The sequence below is a fragment of the Pteropus alecto genome, unplaced genomic scaffold (assembly GCF_000325575.1).
Source record: "Pteropus alecto unplaced genomic scaffold, ASM32557v1 scaffold48, whole genome shotgun sequence".
Taxonomy (NCBI): domain Eukaryota; kingdom Metazoa; phylum Chordata; class Mammalia; order Chiroptera; family Pteropodidae; genus Pteropus; species Pteropus alecto.
The window spans coordinates 2,904,845-2,923,433 of record NW_006442110.1 but is presented as its reverse complement, the minus strand read 5'-3'; the positions used below and the strand labels follow the sequence as shown (position 1 = coordinate 2,923,433).

The 18,589-nt window shown below is 42.1% G+C and overlaps 1 protein-coding gene across 1 annotated transcript in view; it reads left to right on the top strand.

Moving 5' to 3' along the window:
• CNTNAP2 (contactin associated protein like 2) overlaps positions 1 to 18,589 on the top strand; it is a 1,631,342-nt gene that overhangs the window by 1,467,541 nt on the left and 145,212 nt on the right. The window contains exon 18 of the mRNA XM_025039033.1: positions 4,750 to 4,986. Coding sequence (XP_024894801.1) covers positions 4,750 to 4,986 — 237 coding nt within the window. The remainder of the gene's footprint in view (positions 1 to 4,749; positions 4,987 to 18,589) is intronic.

Sequence of the window (18,589 nt, the reverse complement as noted above, 5' to 3'; positions counted from 1 at the left end):
GGTGGATACTCCTGACCCTTTCTCAGTGGGGTCTGTCAGAATCATAATCTCTCCCAGCCCACTCCCACTCCTGATCTCCTGAGCCCGGCCTGACATTTTTTCCCATGGCGGTTATCACCTTCTAACACATGACATACCTACTTATTGACTTTATTGTTCAATTTCTTCTCCCTCTGCAAGAGTATAAGCTCTACAAGAGCAAAGGTTTTTGTATGTTTTGCTCCATAGTTCCTTCTAAATGCCTAGACAAGGCCTGGCCCCTAGTCAGCATGAAATAAATATTTATTGAAGGGAAAAATTAGATTTCATGTGTGTGAGCTTTTGTTTGATTCCTTTCTATGGAGAAAGAGTGGCCAGTCTCTCTGAGCAGAGGTGGTATGGAACCCAACTTAGCTCCTTAGAAAACCACTAAGCTCTGAGTTTGAGAACAGTATATTTTTTATAATTCCTCTTGATCATTATTTTCACCTTTTTGTTGAATTTAATACCTGATTGTGTTGCCTCAATCTTCTGTGCATTTGATGATTTTATTAATCAGTATGGGTAGTTATAGCAGTTTCATAATTAATCTTTAATTGCAGTACTTAAATAGCATTTCACATGATAAATGATTTACAAATTATACCCAAGTCTTACCTTAGATAATTATCACAGGTCTGACAACTGTGCATGAAGCCCTTGCACTGTGGGGGCTCTCTCCAGGGACAAATGTGTTGATTTTCTAATTAACAAAGGTTAAGTAGCATTTTTGCATGAAGATCTACAATTTAAACTTATGACATTTGTCATCAAAAAGATTTCTGTAGAGCATACGAGTTGAACTCAAATAATTATCACTGGTTCTAGTGCATTAACATCTTTTGCATAATATAGAATGACCATTTTCTGAACAAAAGATTTTTCTTCATATCGACTAGATCAGTAAAAGTACTTTCCAGCTCACTGACCAATTTAATAAATCAGAGGCCATATAAGTAAGAAAAGAACATAATTTATTGAGTTTTCCTTTATAGGAAAGAAATGGCATCTTCCCTGCTTTATAAATTATGAAGAAGGAATATAAAACTTTATTTAATGAAGGCAACAAATACAAATTAGATTACAGTCATATGTTATGGTCAATTAAGAGCAGGAAGAGGGAGAAGTCAGGCAGCAGTGCAAAGAAAAAGGGAGAGAGAAGGAAATTTAGGAGAAATTGAGAGCAATTTGCTGAAATGAAGAGACAGAGACACAAGCACAGAGGGAGAGGCTGTACATCATGGACCAGAGTAATATGGAGCCGGAAGGAATCCAAGACGGCGTCTAGTTCAACCTCCTTTTTTATGGATAGGAAAAATTGATGCTGAGGGAGATTAAATGATTTGATGAAAGCCACAGAATTAACACAAAACAGTCAACCATCCTGATAGGGAGAGAGTTATAAACACAAAGGCAGGAAGACAGATAAGCGAGAAAGACCCAGGACCAGAAAGAATCAAAGACAGAGAAGCAGAGACAGAAAAACCTTCCCTCTCTAACCCTTAAGGAATGAGACCTGTACACATAAAAAATACGCACACACACGTAAATGTTTACCTTAATGATATAGTAAAAATATGATCTAGATTTATTTGCTCTGCCAATTGGCCCTTTTTAAGTCTCTGATTTTTTTGTCATATCAGTTTACTTAAGGAGTCATTTTTAAATATCTTCAAACTCTCAACTATTGCTGAGACCCATTAAACATGAGTCATTTCCAAATTAAAATACATTCTAGATTAAAAGATTAGAATGTTAAGAGAAGTAAAATAATAAAAGTGTTGGAAAAAAATATAGTTGAACAGTTATATTACTTCAAATTAGAGAATTTCTTCAGAAGTCTAATATGAAAGGCAGAAATCATACAGGTAAAATGGATGGATGTGACTCCATAAACATTCAAAACTTTCATAAGGAAAAAAGAAACATCAGATACAGGTTAACAGACACAAACTGGAAGGATGTAGTTGTCAAATTTATAATGAAGCATTAAAGCCCAAGGTATTGTTATCAGTCAATAAGAAATATACTTTCTCCTATTCCCTCCAAAAAGCAAAAGACATAAACAAAAAATAAGAACTGGGAAAACATAAAAATCCTTCAAATTGCCGTACTTAAAGCAATGCAGATTAAAACAATGGACTCTTTTTTCTCCTGCTAGCCTATAAAGTCAAAAGAATCCAGCCTAGTATTAGAATTGGTGTGGAGAAGGGAATCTCATATTCTACTTGTGAAATACAAATTGATAAATTATTCTTCTTAGAGGAAAATGTATTTCAAATGCCTTTAAAATGTATACACCCTCTACCCAGCAATTACACTTCTAAGAGGAAAAGCTGGACAAATGTGCAGAGGTTTCTACAGGGGTATTTATTACAGTATCATATAAAAAAGAAATCGAAATAAGCTTGAAAGTCTACTAGTTGTGGAAGGACAAACTAGTTATAGTGCCTTCAAAGAGTGAGCTACTGTGCAGATAACAAACAAGACGTCTTGTACGTTGATTGCTTAGAAAATGTTTTGGGATATATTAAGTGCAAAAGGCAAGTTTCAAAGCAATGTGTATATCGTGATTCCATTTCTTCCTTTGTTTTATTTTTTACACACATGTATGCTCAAAGTAGAAAAGGCTGTTTGTTAAAAGTGAAAGTTCATAATTATATCTGAGCAGCGTTACAGATTCTCTCTTTCATCTTGCTTATCGGTAGGTTTACGGTTTCTGCAATGGAAAACTATTTCATTAGTGATAAGGAGAAAAGAGAAGGAGATATCTAAAAACAATGATGTTTAAATTTCATCATATTTTGATAAATTTGTCTTAATTAACTAGTGATGAAAACTTAAGTGACTATGCATTTATAGAACAAAAGACCTTTAGAAAGCCTTTATTGCAAAAATAAAAGCCATAGTTACTAAAATGATAGAAGCCAAATAAAATTTTAACACATAAAAGGTGACTGATGGATCGAAATTCTTCCAAATCATAGCAAAGGCCCAAGTTCTCTTCAGCACAGAGGTGTGAGGATAAGCTGACGAGCAGATTGCAAAATGGGAAATCCTCCAAAGTGATTGTTTTCAGTGACTTCTTTGCCATCTACTATCCCATAGCTTTGATCAAAAAGGGCACTGAACTCCCTTCCATTAATCCTCTGTTCAAATATTTTATTAAAAAGTAATCCCTAGAGAATCATTATTCAAATCTACATATTACCCAGTGAGAGAACTGTAGGGCTTGGGTTTATAAAGGTCATAGAGTGCTTAATTTGTCATTTCATGGCTGAGGAGTCACAGGGACAAGCAAATGTCAGTCCATCTCTAGACTAGAGCCTTTGGCCCACCAGCCCTGTCTGAGGAGTTGGCTACATCGTTCCCTTTTTCTCAGAATAACGGAAGTGATCAGAATCAACCCCCAGACTACCAACCTTACCCAGACCCTCACAGTCCCATTCTCCACTCGATTTCCAAAGACATCCAAAACATGGGTATCTGTGGGGTCCAGACGCTGGAGTTCCTCTGTATGAGATGCTCAACACAGAAGAGCCTAAGGCTGCCGGCGGGAGAGCAAGGCAGGTCCGACACCACTTTGCTGCTTCACAGCTTTGACTCCGAGCAAACTTCCTCACTTCACTCAGCGGCAGTGTGTGCAGGGGGATAGTGACGATGCACCTGCCGTGCCAGGTGGCCATGGGACCCGGGAAGATAGCAGATGTGAGGTGCATAGCAGAGTACTACTGCCTGGCCTTCAATAACGTGGTGACTTTTTTGTTACTAACAGCATCTTTTTCTCTAAATCCCCATCAAACACCTCTTTTAATAATTTGACTATTTTATTTAATTTTCGGAAAGGTTGTTACTCTAAAATACAGGCATGTATATAAATTTGAGTTCCTCCTTTTGTACCAACTGTTTTTTTTAATCATAGCTAAGTAATTACAGACACAGTTAAATTCACTTGTGATATAATGCCCCAACAAACCTTTCTATGAAATTCGTTAGGAATGTTTTAATATTTTCATGTTCACAAACCTCTCACTCTATAACTTACTCAGGAAATCACCATGAACTTGCTCTCTCTGCTGTACGTCATGCAGTGGCATTTAGGTGAAAGACATGAACTCTAACCTGACCTGGTAATAAGTTTGTTGTGATTGACTTCTGTGTAAAATTACAGCTTCCAGTTTCCAACCACACCAGACAGGAAGCCCTGGGAGCCTTTAATGTGAACTTACAAGCAAAGCATTTCCCGAGACGAGAACCAGGACGTGCAATCACGTTTCAGAGGGACCTATGCCTTCCAACTAATTGACTTGTTAACTATGTTAGGATGTTCATGTCTTTCTGCCTTTTTATATTTCTTTCAATAGCTATTGGTATGGAACTGAATGCTGTGGGATTAAAGAGCAAAGAACTTAGAGATTTCTATAAACTTCTTTTCTATAGGAAACCAGATAAGACTTCCAAGGCAGCTTATATGATTTTTGTGTATCTCCAAACATTTCATCTCTGTAGCAAATGTATTGCCTCTCAGAAGACAGCCTCTTTTAATTAGGCATTATAGCCTAAGAGGGAAAAGCTTCAAGTTTTTCTGTTAGGCAAGCCCAGTGGGAAAGCGAGAATACTGGCTGCACTTGGCCATCTCATCTCTTCCCACACATTCCAAGGGTGAGGAACGAAAGTGGAGCCCCAGCAGAGGTTATCCTGTCTGAGCTCCGTGCTCTCTGTTGTCTCTAGGTGGCGCCGGAGGCCAGCAGGGTTTCCTGGGCTGCATCCGCTCCCTGCGGATGAATGGGGTGACTCTGGACCTGGAAGAAAGAGCAAAGGTCACCTCCGGGTTCAAATCCGGATGCTCGGGCCACTGCACCAGCTACGGGACGAACTGTGAGAACGGAGGCAAGTGCGTAGAGAAATACCACGGCTATTCCTGTGACTGCTCCAGCACGGCGTACGACGGGACATTCTGCAACAAAGGTAAGGCAGAGCCGGTTCCCAGTCACTTTTACAGGTCCTTTTGAGCCTAAATCATCCATTTAGTGATTTTTTTTCAGCTGTATGTAAGTGTACCTTTAGTCTGAGGGCAAGCTGTTCACAATTCTTCCCCACCTTCTCCGAGATCGCTCCCTGGTCTTCGTTGTTTACTGCAATGAGATGAGAGAAGCTTTGAGTGTGGTGCAGAATTTCCCCCACGTTCCAGCAGACTCACTGACTAGAACATTACAAGCAGCCCCGTCACACCTTAGTGGTGAGTGACAGAGTCAGTGGCCTCCGAAAGGGGACTCAGGCCTGACCCTCCACTTCAGGTGCCGGCGGGCAGGGGCGGTCAGCACCTGCCTCAGCAGAGTCAGTGGGTGCAACCGAGGGGCTGGCACACCCCACCCCACCACGCGCTGCCGGGAGGCTGTGTTCAAGCTGGCCTCCCAGCAAAGCCTCTGGCCAGTTACTGTCACTGTCGTCATGATCACGCTTGCACGGGATGCCTGCAGGAGCGGTTCTCAGCCCCAGCTGTGCGGCAGGGGTGCTGAGATACCCATGCAGTCGGCCAGCTCAGAGCATCTGTTGTCGCTGCATTATTTCAGTCTTGAACGATGTCTTTAATCCCCAATAAATTTTGCAGAGCCAGTCAGCAGACCACAGGGACTCAATGCATGTTATTCAGGACATACCTTGTGGCCCGCATGACCAGAAGCGATTAACCAACTGCTCTGTGGCTTCCTTTCTCATATGTGAGCAGATCAGTCTTGAACGATGTCTTTAATCCCCAATAAATTCTGCAGAGCCAGTCAGCAGACCACAGGGACCCAATGCATGTTATTCAGGACATACCTTGTGACCCGCATGACCAGAAGCGATTTACCCAACTGCTCTATGGCTTCCTTTCTCATATGTGAGCAGGAGGGATGGAGAGAGGCAGAGCTGGCACTTCCCCCAAGCTGCGATTGAAATGCATGTAAATCACTCTTCTCTTTCTAACTGAATGTATAGCATTTGGGTGAAGTTTTCTGTAAATGGTTGGCTCATCTCTTAATAAGCAGCTTTACATAAGTAGCCTATTCATACTCTCATGCATACATGGAGGGTTGTTTTGCTGGCATCATTCACGCAAGATGCCACACAGAAGGAGGAATTATTCCATAACATCCTCTGTACACCCAGGCCTGCCTGGCAGCGCTACCATATGAGCGTACCAGTTAGGTCAGGCAGGGTTTGAAGAGAGAGTGTGAGAGGCAACACGGGAAGGAGCCCCAGTGCTGACTGACCGCGAAGCGTCTTTCTGCTCGGAGCATCATGGCCCCGCGACTTTCCTCTGGCACACACTGGGGTGGGCTTGCAGAACACATCAAATTCACACTTGCAGAAATGACGGTCTTGGAGTTGTCATTCATTGTGCTTGATGCTAATTTAATGCAATCACTCTGAAGTGATGTCTGAATGGAATCGTGTAAGCGCCGATGCTGGAGAGATGCCACTACGCAGGTGCCAGTCCCAAGGACATCACAAGTCCCTTCTCTTCAGAGTTAGGTTAAACACAGTGACTCAAACAAAACCCCTGAGGGTCGATAGGCAATATTCCCAAGTAGAAAGGCAGCCCTGCCAAGGCTGGAGGTAAAGTCAGATGAAGCTGTGTTTCCTCTGACCCTATCTCATCGGATTTACACAAAAGACACCTAAATGTTCTCTTATGTTCAGCATGATGAGTTTACATTAACTAGTGGCTTGAGCCAAAACATTGAAATTAAAAGCTGCAGAACGTGTTTGGAAAGTGTTCAGCATCTTTCTGCGTCAAGACAGGCATCTTCTTGACCTCAGTGTTGCTGGGTGAAAGGAAGCGCACAGCCTTCCAGGAGAGCTTTGCCGGGGAGTCTTTCTGTCAGGCGCCCCCTCCGTTCCGTTCCGGGCCTCACCTCCCAGGTAGCCGGGTATTGGCACAGCAGCTCCTGTGACCATGCCTTCCCAGTCGGCTGCAGCTGACAACTCAGCCTCTGGAAAGAGCAGCCACAGGCGTCCACCGAAGAACGATCTCATGATAGTCCTCGGTGGGCCTTCCTTTCAGAGTGTGGGTCTGAGCTTGTGCGCGTGGGATTAATGTTCACAGTGTTTGGCGAAGAGAGTACAATAGGTCCCGATGTATCACCCACAGCCTGATCTGTTTGTACAAAATCAAAGACACACACACACACACACACACACACACACACACACGAGAGAGAGAGAGAGAGAGAGAGAGAGAGAGAGAGAGAGAGAGAGAGAGAGAGCGAGAGAGAGCGTGCGCGCACACCCAAGCAGTCTGTAAGAAAACACACCAAAATGTTAACTGTCCTCATTTTTAGGGGAGGGTGAAAACACCAATATTTATTTTCATTTCTTTTTTGCTACATTTTCTAATCTCTACTCAATAATATCTCACCTATACCTTCCTCGTTTTTGCCTCTTTGGGGGAAGAACAGTACTAAGAGGCATTCAGGGGTCAACTGTCTCTGGTCAGAAAATATCTAGTTATTAACCAGAAATTGTTGAACCATCAAATCTTACTACTGGAATGGAATAGCATCTTAGGTAAAAAATTTCATATTAATTAAATTACCCTCAAACTATCCATCTCTTAATATATTTAAGAGAGCCCATTTTTTTCACAAGCCTCCAAAGCAGTCACCCTCAAATGGGCACTGGAATGATTGCCTTATTAGGGCCACCCTTGAGACACTCGTATCACACTCAGCCATGTCAGGGGCTCACACGAGGACGGGCGTGGGACCCAGCGAAGCCTGGGGAGGCGTATCAGCCGGGTCTCTCTTCTCTCCCATGTGGATTAGGTCATCCAGGGGTATGGTGGCAAATGGCCCACACTATTTAAATTGTCTGTGTTTCTTCTCTCTCTCTCCTTCCTGCCACATTTAGGTATAAGCTGTATTCCTTCATTGATGTATTTATTTAACAAACATTCAGTGAACACCTAATATGCCTGAAAGCCTTGAATATGTAGTTGACTCTGACTATACTGAAATTTTTGAAACATTTCAATGGTGTATAGATGCAAAATCAGGAAAATCTAGAGTACATGAAAAGCAGTAGATGTGAATTAGCTGTCATCCAGGCTGCAGAAAACAGTTCTTCATTACGGTCCCTTCACTGAGCCAAGTTTTGCAAGTTCATCATCAAGAGGCTCAAAAACATATTCTAATTCACTTGTCTGCACATTTTTTTCCTATAAAAATTGCCACATTCATCTGCCAAACCAGAATTGCAGTTGAAGAATACATATCTTTAAATACTCTGGAACCGTTTTCTGAGTTTAGGAAGTTCCGTTTTCTTCTCAAACATTCATTTGTTTTTGCTTAGATAAAGTCCAGAATTAGACTGTAGAGTGACTAAGAGTGGTGGATGGATGGCTCAGTAATTGCAGCGTTACCATCATTTACACTAATACGCATACACACCGGCCTCAGTGCGGTCCAGCTAGCCTCCTGCTCTCTATGTGAGGATCAGGACATTGACTCGCATTTACAGTCTGTGTGGTCAGTGTGGTAGAAGAAACTGTTTATAGCCAATCCAAGGCCCTACACAGAAAATGGTTAATGGGAATAGGTGTGGGTTTGAATCAAGCTTCCCCACTTGTGGGTTGTATAAACTTGAGCAAATTGTTTAACTCCACTTGGCCTCCTCTTCAGAAATACGTAATGTTTCTTAATTCCGCTGTGAGGATCCCAGGGAATAATGGGACCAGATCTCCAGACAGAGAACCTGGCAAACGCCAGTCACACAGCAGACGTCACTTTCATTCTTGCACCTTTGCCCTTTTCTGTTTGTTTTTGTTTTTACTTTCAGTCATGTCGTTCTTCAGTCCGTCCCTAAAAGCTTCACATGTCAGTTGCCTAGCTGGCGTCACGTCAGTGACCCCTGAGTCCTGGACTGCCACTTTGTACTTGAGGAGCAATGGCAGTATTAGACAATGTCGCCTCTGCTTAATTACTGTCACAGTAATAGTGTTCTGAAGGTGGAAATGTCTCTGATACCTGAACCGTAATGGACTGAAGAACACACAGATTTTCTGGAAGACGTAATTGCAAACAACAATCATTGCATCCCAGAGGCCCTGCCCAGTAGGGCACTTCCTGATGCAAGGCACCCATCCCGGTCAGGAGTCAGCTGGGTCACCTTAGCAACTGCTGCCTCCCTTCCCAATACAAAACCCATCAGGAGACAGGAGAGCATTGGAATACCTCAGGACTCTGTTTTGCCCAAAGGAGCCTTGAGACTCAAGTCCAAGGCAATCCTCTAAGGGAGAGAAGATTTCCTGTCTTGCCTCCTTGGAGGCATGGTTTATGGCAGGCAGGAGGAGGTGAGTTTGTCCAAAGCGCTTTGAAGATTACACAAGTTCTGCTTTTCTGTGGCTGCAGGCATGGCACAGGGAACAGTAAATTCACAGTCTGCCCTTTTAAGAGTAGGTTTGAAGCCTTTTAGAGAGAATTAATTAATAAAAACTGTTATTAACAAGTGAGAGAGAGAAAGAAGAGAAATATTGGAGTTATGCATCTTAGAATCTCATCTCTGTATGAAACTAGGTAAGCTGCTGGCGACAGTGGCCACCTTTGCTCACATCTACTTACACAATCTGGATCCCAGCTTGCAGAGGAGTTTTCCACCAACAGAGAGTGATGCTTTTCACAGGCTTCTTTTTCGCTTCCAATTGGAACAAGAGGCTTTATAGGTTTGGGTGAAGACCCAAAGGAACAAACAAGAGAATTTCTTTTCCTCTTAGAGCATATTCAAGAAAGGATAATTTTCCTTCTCTTCGAATATGTTTCTTGACTCTTCTGATGCAACTTAAAAATGTCATGGAAACTTGAAGATAGTCTGATTAAAAATTTACAAAAAAAAAAGAAAAGTAAGAAAATCCTTACGGATAAAAGTCTATAAATACTTATGGAGGAAACAAAATACTTTTGACTTAACTCCAAAAAAATCAAACTGCAGAGGTAGCTGGCAAGTTTAGGTGACTACATTATAGGAGCTTAGGGTAAAATAACATTCCTCAGGCCTGGGGGGTGTGGGGGAAAACGGAAACCTGGTCAGTTAGCTTTCCTAGAGGAAGAGATGTGAAAATTCGGTGGGTAACAGCAAGCCCTTTCTAAAACGCTAAGCATAACAAGACGAAGTTTTCCGACTTGCTTTGGATGTGAGATAAATAACATTTTTTCAAGCTTGTGTCATTTTCTAATGCCCACCAGGTTTTGGACCTTTTTGTATACAACTGATTCTCCCCCACGCCTCATGTGTTTTAATTTAAGTGTGTTGTCAAATGTTATTATTCCCCGTTCTTTCGGCAATAATCAGAACTCTAAATAATGTGAAGTTTACAAAACTAACACTATAATTTCCTACATATTAGCTCCACAATTTTAGCTGAAACTCTGTATTTCTTTCCTTTCATGGACCTAAAAAGAATCAGTCTAATAAACTGTCCAGAGAGTTTTGCTTTTAAATCACTCAGTTTTCAGCTCCCCTACAAGCAAGTCCATTCACCAACATCCACAATGCCTTAATGCACTTCATCACACATACAGGACAGAAGGACCTGCCTCTAACCCACAGTTCCTCCATCACGACCTTCCTCTGTGCCCATGATTTCCAACAGGCAGCTCTGGCCCTAGCAATTGGGCTCGCCCTAGGTATCCCTCCCTAGAGGAAATTACCTTCTTAAATGATCGAGCCTGGAGGCGTTTTAATCTGCTCATTTTGTAGATCAACCTGACTTTGAACTCAATCACATATTTTTACCTCTGTCAATTACAATCAATTGTAATAGTGGTTAATTTAGATAAATAGGTATTTTACATTTTTTCTATAGTTAAAACTGAACCCTAAGGAAACAAATGGATAGGGCCTGCTTTTTTTTTACCATCCCTTGCTCGGCTTTCTAAATGGATTCTCTCCATGTGCTCGTGAGATCTGGGCACATGATATAGTGAAATGTTTAACTTAGCCCAACGATATTCTCTACCTGACTCTTCTAGGTGACGAATTCACTGAACATAAGATGGCTTCTAATCTATTCAAGTTCTGTAAGGCAGAGATTCTCAATTAAATTGAATTATTGGCAGTAAAATTTAACATTTATTTTCTGTATGAATGAAGTATGGTCAGTGGCTTGATAATTAAGAATTTAATTTATTCATATACACTGGCCATCAGTCTAGTGAACTATGGGAACATTTACCGAAAGCCTACTATGTGGAAAGGAGTAGACTGACGATGAGAAAGGCCGAATAAATGAGACTATGCTTAGAACGGCGTGGGGTCTGTAGGCCCAGCTGCAGCACAAAGGGAAAGTGAGACAGGAAGTGCGGAGTGGACCCTGGGTCTGGGACCCACACACTACAGGTTCTCACAGCAGGGCTGCTCTCGGCGCTCTGTCCGAGGGGCGTGTGGCTGGTAGTGGTTGGCTGCACCTAATTCTGGGGGCAGGAGTTTGATGAGGGAGACTATCCCTGAAAGACATTTGTCATGAATGATCTTCAAGTCTGAAGATCCAAGAAGCCCTATGAACCTCAAGCATGCAAAAATAAAAGCCACTTAAAGGCATATTAATAAAACCAAAAGACAGGATTTTAAAAACATCTCAACTTACAAAATTGACCCTGAAATAATACAAGTGATCTTTATAAGAAATATTTGTTTTCAAAATTACAAAACTAGATTGCTTTGTAAAATGAATAGTGGACAAAATATTTTAGGATTTAAATCAATTTAACTCTTTTTCAATTCATTCCCCACCAGCCAATAATATTTTGTGAAGCTTTGCTTTCTTTAGTTTCTAATATGAAAAGAATAGGGAAATTGTAAAATGGGCCAAAGACTTTGACACCTCACCAAAGAAAGTATACAGATGACAAATAACCATATGAAAAGATGGTCCACATCGCATGTCATTAGGGAAATGAAAACTGAAACATCGAGATACCAGTATACACATATCAAAATGGCCAAACTCTGGAACAGTGACCACACCACATGCTGGCGAGGACGTGGGGCAGCAGGACCCCTCACTCATCGCTGTGGGGATGCGACATGGGCAGCCACTTTGGAAGGCAGTTTGGTGGTTTCTCACAAAATTAAACATACCCTCACCGTGTGACGCAGCATTCGTGCTCGGTATTTATCCACAGGAGATGAAGACATATCCACACAGAAACATGCACAAGGGTGTTTGTATCAGCTTCGTTCGTAACTGCTAAAACATAGAAGCCACCATGATGCCCTTCAGTGGGTAAACTGCACGACCGGACAAGGGAATATTACTTAATGTTTAAAAATGAGCTACCAAGCTATGAAAGACATGGGGAAAACTTCAGTACATATTACCATGGGGAAGAAGCTCATCTGTAAAGGCTACATACTATACGATTCCAACTACGTGACATTTTAGAAGAGGCAGAACCGTGGAGACAGTAAAAAAATGAGTGGCCGCCAGGAAGGAGGGGCGAGCATACGGAGCACAGAGGGTTTATATGGCAGTGAAGGAACTTTTTATGACACTGTCATAATGGATACGCGTCATAATACATTCGCTCAAACCCATAGAATGTACAGTGCGAAGCATGAACCCAGATGTCAGCTCTGCAATTCTGACGATTATGAAGTGTCAGCGAGGTTCACCCATTGTAACAGCTGTACCATCGGTGAGGGGTGTTGATAGTGGTGTAGGGGGAGGGAATGGGAAATATCTGTACCTTCTCAATTTTACTGCTCTAAAAAAAAGAATAGGGAATATTTTTCATTTTCCAAAACTTTATTATCCTCCCAGCTTCTTCTCTCACCCCCACTTCTTGAGTTTTTTATAACCTAACAGTGCACCCTCCCTTTCTACTTCTATTTTAAAATAAAGATACCACTCCAAAGATAGATCAACAAATTGATGTGTAAATAGGTTTATACCTGATTTTTTGTTAAAAGAGGTCATCTAAGAACTCTTTATTAACTTTATATTACCAAATTTTATTTTAACATTATAGAGTTCAGACTTGACTAATACAGGCTTGCTTCCTTCAGACTGGTGCAGGTGATTTGTCCTTTACCCCTCTGGTAGCCAGTTTTGCCTCCTGTGTTATTCAGGTCAGACACAGTTTAAAGAAGGATCCCCAACTCAAGCCCCTCTTGAATCATTCTTTCTGCAACCCTGGCAGCACCAAACTATTCTTTTAAATCTTCTGTTCCTTTATGCCCTGTCCCTGTGGCCACCAACACAACCAGTAGTATTCTAAACTAAGTTTTTTTTAAAAGAAAGGAATCTGTACTTCTTTGAGTTGTTCCCAGCTAATGTTATTTAGAACAGTGGCACAAGAATACCTTGAATTCCAATTTCAACATTACTGAGAACAAAATGGGACAATCATAGCACTCTTTTGGCTTTCAGTTTCTTTATAAATTGCATTTATTATTTAAATCGTATTATTCACAGGATTGCGAGGATTGAATGAACTGATTTATGTGAAATTGCTTCGAAAAGCATTAATATTATGAAAATGCAAATTATTATTAAGGTTATTATTCACTAAGTCACACGTTCTGGAATTGAGGGTCTCTTTATGAGAGGCCTGCAAAGTGTAATACGTTGCCATTCAAGGGCCACCAGGAAACCTTGCTCCTGATTTTCTGTCAGGTGGTAGTGTTGCCATAAGTGACAAGCAGAAAGTGGCACCTGCCACCTCTTTGTATTGGTGCTTGCCCAAGTCTCTGGATGTCAGCGACATGCATTATCTGGAAGCTCAAAGATTACAAACTTCAACCAGACTTTAGACCTCAGAGCTTCACGGTTTCATGGCCTGCAGTGCTGGGTTCATGGTCAGTTAAGCCCTTGAATGTTATGGCCCTTATTAAACCCTCGTATGTGTCACTGGAGCCCCATGAACCCTTTAGCCTGGAGCATCGTTAGTGCAGCAAGCACCCCTAAGATTAGATCAGAATGGGTTCTGAAGCACTTTCTTGGGGTCACTATGGAGGTCTTTAGAAAGTAATATTGGTTCCTCGAATATGTATAGAGTTTCAGGAAATAAAAAGTGACTGTATTCCAGAACTTCATCTCTCATTTTCCCGTCAGCACTAATGATTACGGGTCCCGCTGTCCCTCCGCCCCTCGTTGAGGATGACAACTCCAGCTCAGGTTAATGAATCCAGATATTTCTCATGTTTAATCCAAATGTCACCCAAATATTTGCACAAGTCTGTAGCAAGTCATTTCTTAGTTTTCAAAATCAGAGATTAATAAGGTTAGGAGTAAAATGCTTTCTAAAACTTCTACTATTAAAGTAATCAAATTTAAATTCCTTTTAAATAGGTCTGTTTTAGCCTATTGGCTTTAATAATTCCTTAATAAATGTCTCACTAAATAGAACCTTGTAAATTCAGTTAAAAATAAAAATTAAGTCATATAAATCAAATCAAAACAGTAGACCAAGTTATAAATTTCAAACAAGTTTATAAGTCCCCCTCTCCTATTAAATAAGGAAAAATGTTATTTTGTGTGACTTTGTACTGTATTCTACAGAATCATAAGCCACATGGGGTAATCACAGCACTTCATAACTTCTTTAAAAACATCAGAGACTATTTCAGAAAGTTTTATTTCTATTCCTATAATGAAGTCGTCATTATTTAGACTTTCGGCTTTCGCCCTAACATTCAAATGTCATGGAGTTTGTCACAAAATCAGAGCATCTCGTGGTTGAAACGGATATTCAGCTGACACTTTACCGAGCACCTCCGTTGGTGCCGGGCAGTGAACTGCACGTGGTCACGTGTGTCTTCCCTTCTATAATCCTCACAGCGATTCTGAGATGTACATACCTGTACTCCTATTTTTGAAGATGAAGAGACCGAGACATCTAGAGGTTAGGCTGGTAAAGGGCAGATTGGAAGTGGAGCCGTGGGGCCCTGGCTCCCAGCCTGGCATTTTCTTCACTACGCGGCCCAGCACCCTAGCCTCGCTGCAGCTCACACACTGGGTGGGGGCCAGCTGTGCCCAGTGGAGGACTTGGGTGCACAAGAGGCTGTCCGCTCCACATGAGGACATTCCTGACACCTGGAAGGTTCCCTTGTCCTGCACCTTCATCCCTATTAGTAAAGGTGGGAAATGTTTTCATGGAGAAACAGTGGACTTAGGGCTCTGGGTTCAAATCCCTGCACCTTTAAGAACTCAACAACATCCCTGCACCTTCAAAGTCCCCAACTCCAAGGAGATGAGTAAAAGTCCCCAACCTAAACCTTGACACAAAAGAGGTATTTAAGAGCTGATAAATTCCATACTCTTTCCTTTACCAAAGTCTTAATGGGCCCTAAAGCAGATATGCTCAGGGAACTCGGGTGACACTGGCTCAAAAGGCAGTTTCTCCTAGCAACCCAGAAAGCCTTGAAATAATCAGAACTCTAAATAATGTGAAGTTTACAAAATAACACTCTTTATTGGTTCTCACATATTACCTTCATGATTTTGGCCAAAACTCTATACACTTCTTTTCTTTCGTGAATCTAAAAGGAACCAGTGTAATGAACTGTTCAGAGTATTTTGCTTTTAAATTTCTCACATCCTCAGCTCCCCTGAAAGCAGGCGTGTTCACCGACGTCCACAGCACTCTTGAGCACTTGATCACGTCTACATGGCACACTTCCCTTGTTTGTCCTGTGCATGATGACGAGTCAGTGATTCCAGGGTCGTCGTCAGTGCATCCTGCCCATTGGTCCCTCTTCCTCCTCATACCACCATGATGACTGGGCATAGGCCTAGGTCCCAAATGTTCTGAAAACTTTTCCCTTCTCTCTGTGTCTTTTTTCCTGAGGCTCTGTCTGCGTGGCTGAGGAAACACACATACACGGCACAGAAAAACAGAACCACAGTTGAACTGGACCTTTCTAACCGTAGGTCTCAGATAGCAAGATATTTCTTTGTTTTTTTTAGGGCACCACTCAATACCATATCCGTGATTCTGTGTTAATAATGGAGAAGACCTTTCTCTCCAAATATATAAAGTGAGGAATGAAACAAGGCACATGGAGAGTCTGGCCAAATATAATCTCTGTCCCGAGAGGCCACTCTAGACTGCTTTATACCAAAGAAGGTGATCTGCAGGGTAAATACAGGCCACGCCCTGTGAGTTTTCTCCGTGATGAGATTCATGCTTTGAATTACCGATTGATGGCCACTGAAGGATTGCAGTACCTCTGTTCTAACCCAGAGAGCACTGCAAGTGATGCTGCTCTGGTGACCTAAATTCAAAAATCTAAACAAAACATGGAAATTACCAAAATAAATCTCTAGATCCATCTTTATAAGGAGATGGGGGGGCAGACACGTTGGTCAGCTACAGCTGAGCCCTCACACTGTAGCGCAGTCGTCAGAGCCCATGGCTGTGAGCTCTTGGCCTTGGTGTGGCCCAAGCACCTCCGTGCCCACTGCACAGGAATGCTTTGATTGAGCATGCACTGCCTTTCCACTGGCCAAAGTGTAATAATGTAAGAATTATGGCACGAGTAAAATATTTATCCTCTAGATAAGAGTAAAAGAATTCGCCAGCCAAGATGTAGCCGGCCAGCACATCAGGATCCAGTCCGTTTGGGCTGCCCTCACAAAGTACCACAGACTGGGTGGCTTCTGAACAACACATTTATTTTTCACCGTTCTGGAGGCCGGAAGCCCCAGAGTAGGGTGCCAGCATGGCCAGGTGGGGCTCTCTTCTGGGCCACAGACTTCTCACTGTGTCCTCCCATGGCAGCAGGGGCTGGGTAGTCTTTGAGGTCTCTTTAATAAGGCAGTGATCCCATTTGTGAGGGCTCCACCCTCATGACTGAATCACCTCCCAAAGACCCCACTTTCTAACACTGTCATTTTGGGGTCAAGATTCCGACATGAGAATTTTGTGGGGGCACAAATAGCCAGACCATAGCAGTAAGCATCTCCTTTTATAAAGATGAACCAAATAATACCTGTCCCTGGCCAGGTTCTCCCATCCTGTTACTGACCTAACCCTCACCCCAGGGTGCGTGCACACACACAAGCTCCCACAAACACACACGCACGCACACTATCAAAGTCGCTCGCTACCATTACTTTGGAGGGAATAGTTGACCTTTTTTAAATTAAACTTGTAGAGAATCTGTGAGTTCAGAAGGAAGACCGTGTGGAAGACTAGGAACAGGTTAAGGAACACACTCGGACACTAGCCACTCTCCATTCAAAACGGTTTCCTTGGAACTGCCTGATCGTTCACTTTCTTTCCTGTGGCCTGGTAGTCTGCTAGCATCACTGAATGAGCAGGAGTGGGTCTGGGACGAGGGCAGCACACCTGGATGCGGGCTGAGTGATTGAGGTTGAGTCTTTATGGAGCCAGGTGTAATTTAGGCATGAGAAAGGCATTGGATGAGCTTTGAGGAGGTGATTGTGGTGGCTTCTGTGAGGACAGAGAGTTGAAGAGCTGGAGAAGAGGCTGGAAGGGGCAGGAGAGGGCAGCTTGAACTGTGTCCTCCTGTCATGATGGCCCAAGGCCAGCCCTGCACCGGCAAAGAGAGAAGTAACTACCCTCGCTCCTCCCAGCAGTTTCCCTTGCTGCTCAGATCCAGACTCCAGGCCAATTGTATTAGTGCTGCAACTTAGTTACATCACCAAATAAGTCATCTTTAGTTCTTGATCCAAGTTAGAATACTTTACTGTAAGAAAATGTATTCCAAGTTCCCAAAATCAATTCATACTATTATAATTACTATGTATCATTCTGTACATAGTATTAGCATATACAGCATAAACATTTTTCCTTGAAACCACTTGGTCTTCATACCCATCATTTAAAAATACTACTTAATATTCCATCCAGTGAATTTACCAAAATTTATTTGACCTAAGTATCTCACAATAGAGAAATGGCAATTTCTATTTCTGCTCTTGAAATCGTTTCCAATTTTTTATGGTAAATAATACTGCAGTAAATGTTTTTGTAAGTCGCATTTCAGTACTTTACATTATTTACCTAGGATGGATTGCCACATGTGGAGAGGTAGCATTCGAGGGTATAAATGTTTATGGTTTTTCCATGTGGAGACGACCTGATTTTCCACAATGCAGCTTACACAACATGTGAGAAAGCCGGCTCTCAGAATACAGCCAGCAGTGGTTTCTTTTTCCTTTCTTTCATTGTTGTGAAAATAATAACAAAAAAAAGATGGTTCTGTATAATTTAATGTGCAGTTCTATAATTACTGGAGAACAAAGAATTTAAAAGAAAGGTCTGGGAAGATTGATGTGTCGCTGCGAAAGGTGCAGCTGAAGGCCACCAAAAGCCCACACGGGGCCCATTTATAGTAGCAGAACCACCCTGCAGGTTCAGAAGTTCCACTTGCCAGTGTCCCAGAGTGGACAGGAGTGAGGATTCCAGCTGACACTAATGAAGTTCCTAAACCTTTAGAGGTCAGTTAGATGATCTGTCAGAATGTAACCTATGTATGTTCTACTTAACCCCATAAATTGTACTCAAGAAATCTTGGAGAAATACTAGTATTATAGAAATATGTACTCATAAAAATAGTCATCACA